The 14123-nt window shown below is 50.3% G+C and overlaps 1 protein-coding gene across 1 annotated transcript in view; it reads right to left on the bottom strand.

Annotated features, from left to right (window-relative positions):
* LOC123749736 (protein groucho) overlaps window positions 1-13807 on the bottom strand; it is a gene marked incomplete in the record, with an annotated part of 135633 nt that extends 121826 nt beyond the window's left edge. Inside the window, 1 exon segment of the mRNA XM_069323609.1 lies at window positions 13381-13807. Within this exon segment, the coding sequence (XP_069179710.1) occupies window positions 13381-13410 (30 nt within the window).
* Between the last annotated feature and the right edge of the window lie 316 nt (window positions 13808-14123).

Below are 14123 nucleotides of genomic sequence, written 5' to 3'. Positions count from 1 at the left end.
ATGGAGTCCATATCTAGTCAAGCATAAGACTAAACTGGAAAAGGCTCAAAGGTTTGCCACCAGACTAGTACCCGAGCTGAGAGGTATGAGCTACGAGGAGAGACTACGGGAATTGAACCTCACTTCGTTGGAAGACAGAAGAGTTAGGGGGGACATGATCACCACATTCAAGATTCTCAAGGGAATCGACAGGGTAGATAAAGACAGGCTATTTAACACTAGGGGCACACGCACTAGGGGACACAGGTAGAAACTGAGTACCCACATGAGTCACAGAGACGTTAGAAAGAACTTTTTCAGTAGAGTAGTTAACGGATGGAATGCATTAGGCAGTGATGTGGTGGAGGCTGACTCCATACACAGTTTCAAGTGTAGATATGATAGAGCCCAGTAGGCTCAGGAACCTGTACACCTGTTGATTGGCAGTTGAGAGGCGGGACCAAAGAGCCAAAGCTCAACCCCCGCAAGCACAACTAGGTGAGTTAGGTGAGTACCAATTGGTACACATGCTTGTATCGACACCGTAGCGAAACACCACGTCCCACCTCGCTGCTCCCGGCGACGCCTTCCTTTTCTCTCTCTCTCTCTCTCTCTCTCCCTCTCTCTCACACACACACTCTCTCACACACACTCTCTCACACACACTCTCTCACACACACTCTCTCACACACACTCTCTCACACACACTCTCTCACACACACTCTCTCACACACACTCTCTCACACACACTCTCTCACACACACTCTCTCACACACACTCTCTCACACACACTCTCTCACACACACTCTCTCACACACACTCTCTCACACACACTCTCTCACACACACTCTCTCACACACACTCTCTCACACACACTCTCTCACACACACTCTCTCACACACACTCTCTCACACACACTCTCTCACACACACTCTCTCACACACACTCTCTCACACACACTCTCTCACACACACTCTCTCACACACACTCTCTCACACACACTCTCTCACACACACTCTCTCACACACACTCTCTCACACACACTCTCTCACACACACTCTCTCACACACACTCTCTCACACACACTCTCTCACACACACTCTCTCACACACACTCTCTCACACACACTCTCTCACACACACTCTCTCACACTCACTCTCTCTCACTCTCTCTCACTCTCTCTCACTCTCTCTCACTCTCTCTCACTCTCTCTCACTCTCTCTCACTCTCTCTCACTCTCTCAACATGTCTTCTGACAACCTGGCCTCCTAATACCACCTCGCATTTTAACGTACATTCTCCCGCGCAAGAAAATGGCAGCCTGGTTGATGGGGTTCTGGGAGTTGTTCTACTCCCCAAGCCCGACCCGAGGCCAGGCTTGACTTTCAATAACTTGGTCCACCAGGCTGTTGCTTGGAGCGGCCCGCAGGTCCACATACCCACCACAGCCCTCGTGAAATTGACAATATTCCGTTGTGTGTGTGGGGGGGTAGGTTAGGATAAGGCACTTTAGTACGACGGTTTCTTCACGTTGGGGGGACTGGCCAGAACGAGCTACTTCAGGAGGCGCTGAAGGACTTATCAGCAGTCGCCGCAACAGTTACAACAGCTCCTCTTCAGTCAAATTACTTGCCACTCTAATAATGAGCTCATCCAACGGAATACAAACAGTCAAACGCATCTTCAGACACAGGTATTTAAATAAAGGTAAACCTAAGCCTAAGTCAATAGCCAGGCGCACACATCAGAACATTCCTTCCTCAGTGTGAAGTGTGTACAGCATACTTCAAGGTCAACAACCACATACTTCAAGGTCAACAACCACATACTTCAAGGTCAACCACCACATACTTCAAGGTCAACAACCACATACTTCAAGGTCAACAACCACATACTTCAAGGTCAACCACCACATACTTCAAGGTCAACCACCACATACATCAAGGTCAACCACCACATACTTCAAGGTCAACCACCACATACTTCAAGGTCAACCACCACATACTTCAAGGTCAACAACCACATACTTCAAGGTCAACCACCACATACTTCAAGGTCAACCACCACATACTTCAAGGTCAACCACCACATACTTCAAGGTCAACCACCACATACTTCAAGGTCAACCACAGCATACTTCAAGGTCAACCACCACATACTTCAAGGTCAACCACCACATACTTCAAGGTCAACCACCACATACTTCAAGGTCAACCACCACATACTTCAAGGTCAACCACCACATACATCAAGGTCAACCACCACATACTTCAAGGTCAACCACCACATACTTCAAGGTCAACCACCACATACTTCAAGGCCAACAACCACATACTTCAAGGTCAACCACCACATACTTCAAGGTCAACCACCACATACTTCAAGGCCAACAACCACATACTTCAAGGTCAACCACCACATACTTCAAGGTCAACCACCACATACTTCAAGGTCAACAACCACATACTTCAAGGTCAACCACCACATACTTCAAGGTCAATCACCACACACATCAAGGTCAATCACCACACACATCAAGGTCAATCACCACACACATCAAGGTCAATCACCACACACATCAAGGTCAATCACCACATACATCAAGGCCAATCACCACACACATCAAGGTCAATCACCACACACATCAAGGTCAATCACCACACACATCAAGGTCAATCACCACACACATCAAGGCCAATCACCACACACATCAAGGCCAATCACCACACACATCAAGGTCAATCACCACACACATCAAGGTCAATCACCACACACATCAAGGTCAATCACCACACACATCAAGGTCAATCACCACACACATCAAGGCCAATCACCACACACACCAAGGCCAATCACCACACACATCAAGGTCAATCACCACACACATCAAGGCCAATCACCACACATCTAGGATTGGCGAATACTTTACCTGGCACCACAACGAGGTGATTGGCCAAGCACAAACATTAATCTCAAGGATTACATTTACAATCTCCAACCCCCCCCCCCCCCACACCCAGCACAGTTAACCTGAACGGGGATAGAATAGGCCTACTGCTGTAACCCAACGGAGCCACAGACTTTAACAAAAGGTGAAGCTGGCCTTGGCTAATCTGCCTATTTTGTAGACACAGGAGAGCTTAAGGAACCACTAGGCCTTAGGCCTAATTAGTCATCTGAATAGTTAGGGTACGCCATTCCTCCCCCCCCCCACACTCTCAACCGTGGAGAGAAATAACAGACAAGGCAACCTTCCCCCTCTCTCACACCAACCCGTTCTCGCCAATTTAATAAGTCAATATTGACTTATTAAATATGTGCATAGGTGACACTTAACATAATAGATACCCTTAAAAAGATTCATAGAAAACACCGACCTTACCTAAGCTACTTAGTATGTTAAGATAAGCATCTTATTGCTTCGTAATTACAATTATTACCTAACCTATAATAGGTATAGGTTAAGTAATAATTGTAATTACGAAGCAATAAGATGCTTATCTTAAGATACTAACAAGGTTAGGTAAGGTCGGTGTTTTCTATGAATCTTTTTAAGGGTATCTATTATGTTTAGTATATCACCTATGCACGTAGTTAATAAGTCAATATTGACTTTACGAATTTGCGAGAACGGGTTGCTCACACACACACACACAGTTGAGAGGCGGGCCCAAAGAGCCAAAGCTCAATCCCCGCAAGCACAATTAGGTGAGTACACACACACACGCGTGCGCGCGCGCACACAAGCACACGCGCACACACACACAGTGACTACATAGCAGGTACTGTAACAAATGGAGGGAAAAAAATAATAGTCGCAGTCATGTATAATCCACCACCAAATGACAGAAGACCTAGACAGGAATATGATAGAAACAACATGGCCACCATTAACATAATAGAAAGAGCAGCTTCTGTTGCTAGCAGGAATGGATCTGGACTACTAATTATGGGAGACTTCAACCATGGGAAGATAGATTGGAAGAACAGAGACCTGCATGGAGGACCAGAAACATGGAGAGCTAAGCTGCTGGACGTGGCAACAAGAAACTTTCTAAGCCAGCACACCAAAGAACCAACAAGAATGAGAGGATTAGATGAACCAGCAATGCTTGATTTGATATTTACCCTAAATGAATGGGATATAAGGGAAGTTAAGATGGAAGCGCCCTTGGGAATGAGTGACCACAGTGTATTGAACTTTGAGTACCTGGTAGAGCTAGGACTTATCTCCCCCCAAAAAGAACTAGGAATCAAAAGGCTGGCATACCGAAAGGGGAATTATGAACAGATGAGAAGTTTCCTAAGTGAAATACCTTGGGACACAGACCTCAGAGACAAGTCTGTACAGGGTATGATGGACTATGTTACCCAAAAGTGTCAGGAGGCAGTAAACAGGTTCATCCCGGCCCAAAGGGAAAAATCCGAGAAGCAACAGAAGAATCTATGGTATAATAGGGCATGTATGGAAGCGAAGAAACTGAACAAAAAGGCGTGGAGGAACTTCCGGAATAACAGAACACCAGAAAGCAGAGAGAGATACCAGAGAACCAGGAATGAGTACGTCAGGGTGAGAAGAGAAGCCGATAAAAATTTTGAAAATGATATAGCAAACAAAGCCAAGACCGAACCAAAGCTACTCCACAGTCACATCAGAAGGAAAACAACAGTGAAAGAACAGGTATTGAAACTTAGAACAGGCGAGGACAGGTATACAGAGAATGACAGAGAGGTGTGTGAGGAACTCAACAAGAGGTTCCAGGAGGTCTTCACAATAGAACAGGGTGAGGTCACTGTGCTAGGAGAAAGGGATATAAACCAGGCGGCCTTGGAGGAGTTCGAAATTACGAGAGAGGAGGTCAAGAGACACCTGCTGGATCTGGATGTTAGAAAGGCTGTTGGTCCAGATGGCATCTCACCATGGGTACTGAAAGAGTGTGCAGAGGCACTTTGCTTGCCACTCTCCATAGTGTATAGTAAGTCACTAGAGACGGGAGACCTACCAGAAATATGGAAGACGGCAAATGTGGTCCCAATATACAAAAAGGGCGACAGACAAGAGGCACTGAACTACAGGCCAGTGTCCTTGACTTGTATACCATGCAAGGTGATGGAGAAGATCGTGAGAAAAAACCTGGTAACACATCTGGAGAGAAGGGACTTCGTGACAAATCGCCAACATGGGTTCAGGGAGGGTAAATCTTGCCTTACAGGCTTGATAGAATTCTACGATCAGGTGACACAGATTAAGCAAGAAAGAGAGGGCTGGGCGGACTGCATTTTCTTGGATTGTCGGAAAGCCTTTGACACAGTACCGCATAAGAGGCTGGTACATAAGCTGGAGAGACAGGCAGGTGTAGCTGGTAAGGTGCTCCAGTGGATAAGGGAGTATCTAAGCAATAGGAAGCAGAGAGTTACGGTGAGGGGTGAGACCTCCGATTGGCGTGAAGTCACCAGTGGAGTCCCACAGGGCTCTGTACTCGGTCCTATCTTGTTTCTGATATATGTAAATGATCTCCCGGAGGGTATCGATTCATTTCTCTCAATGTTTGTGGACGATGCTAAAATTATGAGAAGGATTAAAACAGAAGAGGACTGTTTGAGGCTTCAAGAAGACCTAGACAAGCTGAAGGAATGGTCGAACAAATGGTTGTTAGAGTTTAACCCAACCAAATGTAATGTAATGAAGATAGGTGTAGGGAGCAGGAGGCCAGATACAAGGTATCATCTGGGAGAGGAAATTCTTCAGGAGTCAGAGAAGGAAAAAGACTTGGGGGTTGATATCACGCCAGACCTGTCTCCTGCAGCACATATCAAGCGGATAACATCAGCGGCATATGCCAGGCTGGCCAACATACGAACGGCATTCAGAAACTTGTGTAAAGAATCATTCAGAACTTTGTATACCACATATGTCAGGCCAATCCTGGAGTATGCAGCCCCAGCATGGAGTCCATATCTAGTCAAGGATAAGACTAAACTGGAAAAGGTTCAAAGGTTTGCCACCAGACTAGTACCCGAGCTGAGAGGTATGAGCTACGAGGAGAGACTACGGGAGTTAAACCTCACTTCGCTGGAAGACAGAAGAGTTAGGGGGGACATGATCACCACATTCAAGATTCTGAAGGGAATTGATAGGGTAGATAAAGACAGTCTAGTTAACACAAGGGGAACACGCACAAGGGGACACAGGTGGAAACTGAGTGCCCAAATGAGCCACAGAGATATTAGAAAGAACTTTTTTAGTGTCAGAGTGGTTGACAAATGGAATGCATTAGGGGGTGATGTGGTGGAGGCTGACTCCATACACAGTTTCAAGTGTAGATATGACAGAGCCCGATAGGCTCAGGAATCTGTACACATGTTGATTGACGGTTGAGAGGCGGGACCAAAGAGCCAGAGCTCAACCCCCGCAAACACAACTAGGTGAGTACAGAGCTTGATGATGGTATTCCTAAGGGCCCGGGGTTAGATTTCTGACAAAGGCAGAAACAACTGGGCGGGTTCTTTCATCTGATGCTCTGTTCACCCGGCAGTAAATAACTACTCTGGAGTTCGACTGTTGCTACGGGCAGCGTCCTGGGTATGTGTATGTGAAAAATATACATGTCTATAGTAGATATAAGAGGAAAATTAGTCGGGAGTCAGCACATTAGACAACTAACGGTTAGAAAGGCGGGGTCCAGGAGCTAACAGCTCGATCCTATAGTCACAAATAGTAACTGCACACACTGAAAAATATTTTGTTCAGTGTCAGAGTAGTTAACGGATGGAATGCATTAGGCAGTGATGTGGTGGAGGCTGACTCCATACACAGTTTCAAGTGTAGATATGATAGAGCCCAATAGGCTCAGGAACCTGTACACCAGTTGATTGACAGTTGAGAGGCGGGACCACAGAGCCAGAGCTCAACCTCCACAAGCACAACTAGGTGATGAGTGTTTATACACACTACAGATCAAGGTCGACGCTTTACCACGTAAATACCCCCCCCCCCCCGACATATCAACAACATAGCTATGTCAACATACACCATCACCATGTATGTATACCATAAATCAGGACAAAGTACACCATGTATACACAGCTTACCAAGTCAGACCAGGCCTAAGAGCAGTAGGCCTGTACACTGTAGCAGTGGTTGTATAATCCGCACTTTACAATGTTTGTGGCTTACCAACAAACTTTACATAAACAAACAGCGCACGACTAGTTAGGATCGAATGCCTATTTGACTTCCTTTGAAACAAACAGTTCAAAGAGCAAATCCCGAGCCGAAGTGACTCCCAGCGGCTGGAACGTTAACAAACAATTAGAAACTCTAAGCGTAAACACATACAACACACACCCATAAAAAAATTAAACTCTTGCAGCCTATTTCTTCGGAAAAGGAATTCGTTAAAATAATTTAGGAGTGTGTGACAAGGTATTTAAATTGAGATTTAAACTGAATCGACTTGAGAATGGTCCAGAACGGACCGAAACGTCGTCGTCCCTTCACCTTCTAGTGTGTGGTCTGGTCAATATACTTCAGCCACGTTATTGTGACTCATCGCCTGCATTTAAACTGAAGTTAAAGTAGACAACAAAATGTGTTTTAAAGATAAAAATAAAAATATTAAGGTCTAAAAACCGTAATGAAAGCTGTGTCCACTCAAGATGAGTGGCGCTGCCCAATAAACTCGCCCCTCGGGGCAAAATTTAAAATTTAAAGCATAACCTAAGCTTACGGGAGAGACTGTATACAGTTAAAGGTGCAGGAAGGAATGTAAACAAATGGAGGAGGTTGACGGTGGTGACCTACAAAAAGGTAGGTGGTGGCTGACCTTGGAGAGGAAGGTGCAGTATAGGTGGGTTAGGGGCAGGGTGAGGCAGCTTCCCGCCCTGCCTCGCTCTCCGTGTGGCAGCACGTGGTCCACCACCACACACCCGAGGCACGGAGGGCAAGGCAGGGCAGGAGAATAATGGTGACCACCCTACGACCAGGGATATAAATGGGTGATGAGAGGGGTAGGGAACAGAGGGGGGGGGGGGGGCAAGAGGAGGAAGGGAAGGGAAAGGAACAGGGATGGGAGGGTGGGGGAGTGGGAGAGGAGGGCAGGTAAGAAAGGAATAAAGTTGGTCCCAAGCCGTGGGAGGCGGAACCCGCCCACCGCAGGAAAAAAGGCCGTGTACGCGTGTATGTGTAGGTACACAACACGCACACGACTACACACACTTCCAACAAGCTCTCACTAAAGTGAGATTTGCCACTAAACATCAAAGTTCAGCCTCGACCCCAGGCTGAAGAGACCCCGAATAGTCTAGTCCAAATGTATACAAGCAGAAGTAAGCAGCATGAGAGACGCAGTCTGGTTGATACCTGGTTGATGGGGTTCTAAGAGTTCTTCCTCAAGCCCGGCCCGAGGCCAGGCTTGACTTGTGAGAGTTTGGTCCACCAGGCTGTTGCTTGGAGCGGCCCGCAGGCCCTCTCCAAGTCCATAAGGTACAGATGGACAACAACCCCACACAATGACCCAAACATTCTAACAGGAATCCCGCCCCATAATCGAGAGTGACACAAGAACTTGGTCAAGGGAGAGGCCAACTGAAAGCCGATGATGATGATTAGGGGGGTGGAAGGGTGAGTGACTGAGGGGGGGTTGGAAGGACGCAGGAGGGGGGACAGAATGATGAGGAAGGGAAGGTGGGGGGGGGGTGGAAGAGCGGGAGGGGGGAGGCCGAACATCAATTAGCAACAGCCATTACTGAACAAGTGGCCCACGGAGGTTGGGCTCTGGTGTAAGCGCCCAGGGGAGACGGCCATGATAAGACCAGCAGAGGGAAGGGGGGAGGCAGGGGGCGTCAAGGCGCGTCAGGGGAAGGGGGGGGGGAACACGCTAAAGGAATACTAGACGGGCGGAGGAATTGGATAAGAATGAGACGCGAAATGATATGAAGGCGAAGACAATGATTATTACAGGATAAAGGAGTGGAAGCGAGTGGGCCTGGGATAGGGAAATGGGGGAATGAGGGTCGAGGTAAGAAACGGGAATGGGGGGGGAGGGTAGGGACGAGAAGGGGGGTAGGGGTGGCTGAGACACTTACGGAGGAAGAAAAGAACTGGGAGATGGTGAGACTTAGAAAAGGGGGGGGGGTGGGGGGAGAGAACTGGGGGTGAGGTGGAGAGGCTTAGGGAGAGGGATACCAGCCGGCCAGAGAAGACCACGGGATGATCCCTGGATAGTATCGTCCGGGAGGATCAGGGGTGGTGCATGGCCCTAATGGATGGCAGGGCTAGAGGAGGGAGGCTACAAGATGTGGATAGTGGCCGCCGACCGCCGGACACAAAATGGGATAGTACAAACTGCACGTTGGAAGATGGTCTGAAATCAATCCCACTTCATACTCTCGTGAAGCACCCGTAAGTGTGCTGCCACACACCATACAAGTCAATACTCAACCGTGACAATCAACTCTCACCCAGTTGAAAACGTGGCGCGTCCCTCCCTAGCGTCCACGTGGTGCGAGGGTGAGGGAGGAGGGTAGGGTGGCCAGGGAGGGGAGTGAGGGGGACATGATCAGGGGGTAAGTTTAAACGACGCGTGACGAGCTTAGGAATCACGCAGTAGCGTGGAAATGATGAAAGGGGGGAATAGGGGAGACGATAACAATGAATGAGGCGTGTCATATTAAATATACTAGGTAGCTAGTAGCATCGTGGCCCTCACGTCACTATACACACACAAGCAGTAATGTTATCACCAAACCTGAAGGCACCACACATACACACACAAGCAGTAATGTTATCACCAAGCCTGAAGGCACCACACATACACACACAAGCAGTAATGTTATCACCAAACCTGAAGGCACCACACATACACACACAAGCAGTAATGTTATCACCAAGCCTGAAGGCACCACACATACACACACAAGCAGTAATGTTATCACCAAGCCTGAAGGCACCACACATACACACACAAGCAGTAATGTTATCACCAAACCTGAAGGCACCACACATACACACACAAGCAGTAATGTTATCACCAAACCTGAAGGCACCACACATACACACACAAGCAGTAATGTTATCACCAAGCCTGAAGGCACCACACATACACACACAAGCAGTAATGTTATCACCAAGCCTGAAGGCACCACACATACACACACAAGCAGTAATGTTATCACCAAGCCTGAAGGCACCACACATACACACACAAGCAGTAATGTTATCACCAAGCCTGAAGGCACCACACATACACACACAAGCAGTAATGTTATCACCAAGCCTGAAGGCACCACACATACACACACAAGCAGTAATGTTATCACCAAGCCTGAAGGCACCACACATACACAAACAATTACTCTACAATCACCGGAAGCATATAACCAATTACCTGACCTGACCTGTCCAGGGCAGTGAGGTCAACAAAGCCTTAGGTACCGGCTACAGGTCAAACCAGGTACGTTAACCACCCTTCCCTCCCCCTTCTCTAACACTAGTCACCCTCGAAATGGTTCCAGGACCACAAATATATTCTACTAACCGAAGCTGTGGTAATCGTAGCTGACGGCAACCCGTTCTCGCAAATTCGTAAAGTCAATATTGACTTATTAACTACGTGCATAGGTGATATACTAAACATAATAGATACCCTTAAAAAGATTCATAGAAAACACCGACCTTACCTAACCTTGTTAGTATCTTAAGATAAGCATCTTATTGCTTCGTAATTATAATTATTACTTAACCTATACCTATTATAGGTTAGGTAACAATTGTAATTACGAAGCAATAAGATGCTTATCTTAACATACTAAGTAGGTTAGGTAAGGTCGGTGTTTTCTATGAAGCTTTTCAAGGGAAACTATTGTGTTAAGTATGTCACCTATGCACATATTTAATAAGTCAATATTGACTTATTAAATTTGCGAGAACGGGTTGCTGACGGGCCGTGTAGGTGTGGCCGTCAGCATGTGTGGGGTCACCGTAGCTGACACAGCTAGGTTACATGTTAGTTCTTCCTATTGGGGAGTGTTGTACATTCTGCTATGGTGGTATGTTCACTCACAAGATGAGTGGCGCTGCCCAATAAACTCGCCCCTCGGGGCAAAATTTAAATGTTAGCCTCACCCGTAGGCGTAGCCTCCCAGCTGGCCTAACCAACCCTTCACCCCCGCTGGCCTCATCCCCTCCAACACTGGTGAAGCAATGGAGGGCTTCAAGTGTGGGGTTATTAGGGTGCCGGTTGGTGCCATACTGAGGGCTCCCTCCCACCCACACAAACCCACACCACAACACCCAACACACCTTAAACACCTGCTGGCCGAGCACCTACATCACCCACCTGCAGGACCCCACCACCAGGAACCAACTACAGTAGCCTTTAAAGGGGCCACCTAAATACAGTAGCCCTCGAGAGGATAACCAAAATACAATAGCCACTTCAATACAATACGATAGAATATACTGCATATATTAGCCCCTGAGGGACACACCTACAGGGACCCTGAGGGACACACCTACAGGACCCCTGAGGGACACACCTGCAGGACCCCTGAGGGACACACCTGCAGGACCCCTGAGGGACACACCTGCAGGACCCCTGAGGGACACACCTGCAGGACCCCTGAGGGACACACCTGCAGGACCCCTGAGGGACACACCTGCAGGACCCCTGAGGGACACACCTACAGGACCCCTGAGGGACACACCTACAGGACCCTGAGGGACACACCTACAATTCCCCTGCGGGACACACCTACAGGACCCCTGAGGGACACACCTACAGGACCCCTGAGGGACACACCTACAGGACCCCTGAGGGACACACCTACAGGACCCCTGAGGGACACACCTACAGGACCCCTGAGGGACACACCTACAGGACCCCTGAGGGACACACCTACAGGACCCCTGAAGGACACACCTACAGGACCCCTGAGGGACACACCTACAGGACCCCTGAGGGACACACCTACAGGACCCCTGAGGGACACACCTACAGGACCCCTGAGGGACACACCTACAGGACCCCTGAGGGACACACCTACAGGACCCCTGAGGGACACACCTACAGGACCCCTGCGGGACACACCTACAGGACCCCTGCGGGACACACCTACAGGACCCCTGAGGGACACACCTACAGGACCCCTTAGGGACACACCTACAGGACCCCTGCGGGACACACCTACAGGACCCCTGAGGGACACCTACAGGACCCCTGCGGGACACCTACAGGACCCCTGCGGGACACACCTACAGGACCCCTGCGGGACACACCTACAGGACCCCTGCGGGACACACCTACAGGACCCCTGCGGGACACACCTACAGGACCCCTGCGGGACACACCTACAGGGACCCTGAGGGACACACCTACAGGGACCCTGAGGGACACACCTACAGGGACCCTGAGGGACACACCTACAGGGACCCTGAGGGACACACCTACAGGGACCCTGAGGGACACACCTACAGGGACCCTGAGGGACACACCTACAGGGACCCTGAGGGACACACCTACAGGGACCCTGAGGGACACACCTACAGGGACCCTGAGGGACACACCTACAGGGACCCTGAGGGACACACCTACAGGGACCCTGAGGGACACACCTACAGGGACCCTGAGGGACACACCTACAGGACCCAGCAAGACCCTGAAGTACCCACCAGGACCCTGAAGCACACACCAGGGCCCAGAAGGACCCACCAGGACCCTGAAGGACCCACCAGGACCCTGAAGGACCACCAGGGCCCAGAAGGACCCACCAGGACCCTCCTACAGGACCCTGAAGGACCCTCCTACAGGACCCACCAGGACCCACCAGGACCCTGAAGGACCCACCAGGACCCTGAAGGACCCACCAGGACCCTGAAGGACCCTGAAGGACCCACCAGGACCCTGAAGGACCCACCAGGACCCTCCTACAGGACCCACCAGGGCCCTGAAGCACACACCAGGGCCCTGAAGGACCCACCAGGGCCCTGAAGGACCCACCAGGGCCCTGAAGGACCCACCAGGGCCCTGAAGGACCCACCAGGGCCCTGAAGGACCCACCAGGGCCCTGAAGGACCCACCAGGGCCCTGAAGGACCCACCAGGGCCCTGAAGGATCCACCAGGGCCCTGAAGGACCCACCAGGGCCCTGAAGGACCCACCAGGGCTCTGAAGGACCCACCAGGGCTCTGAAGGACCCACCAGGGCCCTGAAGGACCCACCAGGGCCCTGAAGGACCCACCAGGGCCCTGAAGGACCCACCAGGGCCCTGAAGGACCCACCAGGGCCCAGGACCCACCAGGACCCTGAAGGACCCACCAGGGCCCTCCTACAGGACCCTGAGGGACACATATACACATGTATACCTAGCCTACAAGAGGGGACACACAGAGAGGGATACATACAGCTCCTGGAGGCCTCGGGGCGGGATACATGTCTGCAGCGTGGTGGCCAGGGCCGAGCCTAGGGCGTGGGGCCAGGAGCGGGCCAGGGCAGGCCTAGGGCAGGCCCAGGGCAGGCCCAGGGCAGGCCTAGGGAGCAGGAGGCTGCTATAAGAGAGGAGCCCGGGGAGGGTAGAGCAACATGGCCGCCGCCGCCACCATCACTACCACAGTTCTCACCATACACTTCACCACTACACACACTCGCCACACTCACTACACGCCTCCGCCTGATCACCCACTTGCTATATATATGATTTTTCTAATAAATTCACTTCCATAAATGCGGGAAATATTCACAAATCGTGGCCGGAGCGGCCGAGAACCATTGTTCAACTCGGAGCTTCAAATCCTGTAATGGCGTGCTGCAGCCACCGGAATAACTCCCGCCTATTGGCTCCCCAGCCACCCAATCCCCGCGCGGTATTCCCCCGCGAGGCCCCGCCCCCAAAACAAAGCAGCGTCGGGGTCCACGTGGAGTGTGAGAGAGGGAGGGGGCAGGGGGGGGGTCGTGCAAAGTGTATTGATTACCGTACTTTTGGAGGGTCGCGGAGGTTATGTTATATGTGGGAGGGAGAGGCAGCGGCCACAGGTAATGCCTCACGCCGCTAACTTGATGAGCGGCAGTGACAATGGGGGGGGACACGCTGGGAGGCAGGGAACAGGGATAAAGACAGCAGCAGCAGCAGCAGCACATGAAGCTGTCT

The sequence above is a fragment of the Procambarus clarkii genome, chromosome 13 (assembly GCF_040958095.1).
Source record: "Procambarus clarkii isolate CNS0578487 chromosome 13, FALCON_Pclarkii_2.0, whole genome shotgun sequence".
NCBI lineage: Eukaryota > Metazoa > Arthropoda > Malacostraca > Decapoda > Cambaridae > Procambarus > Procambarus clarkii.
The sequence above is the reverse complement of the archived record's forward strand: the minus strand, read 5'-3'. Positions and strand labels throughout refer to the sequence as shown.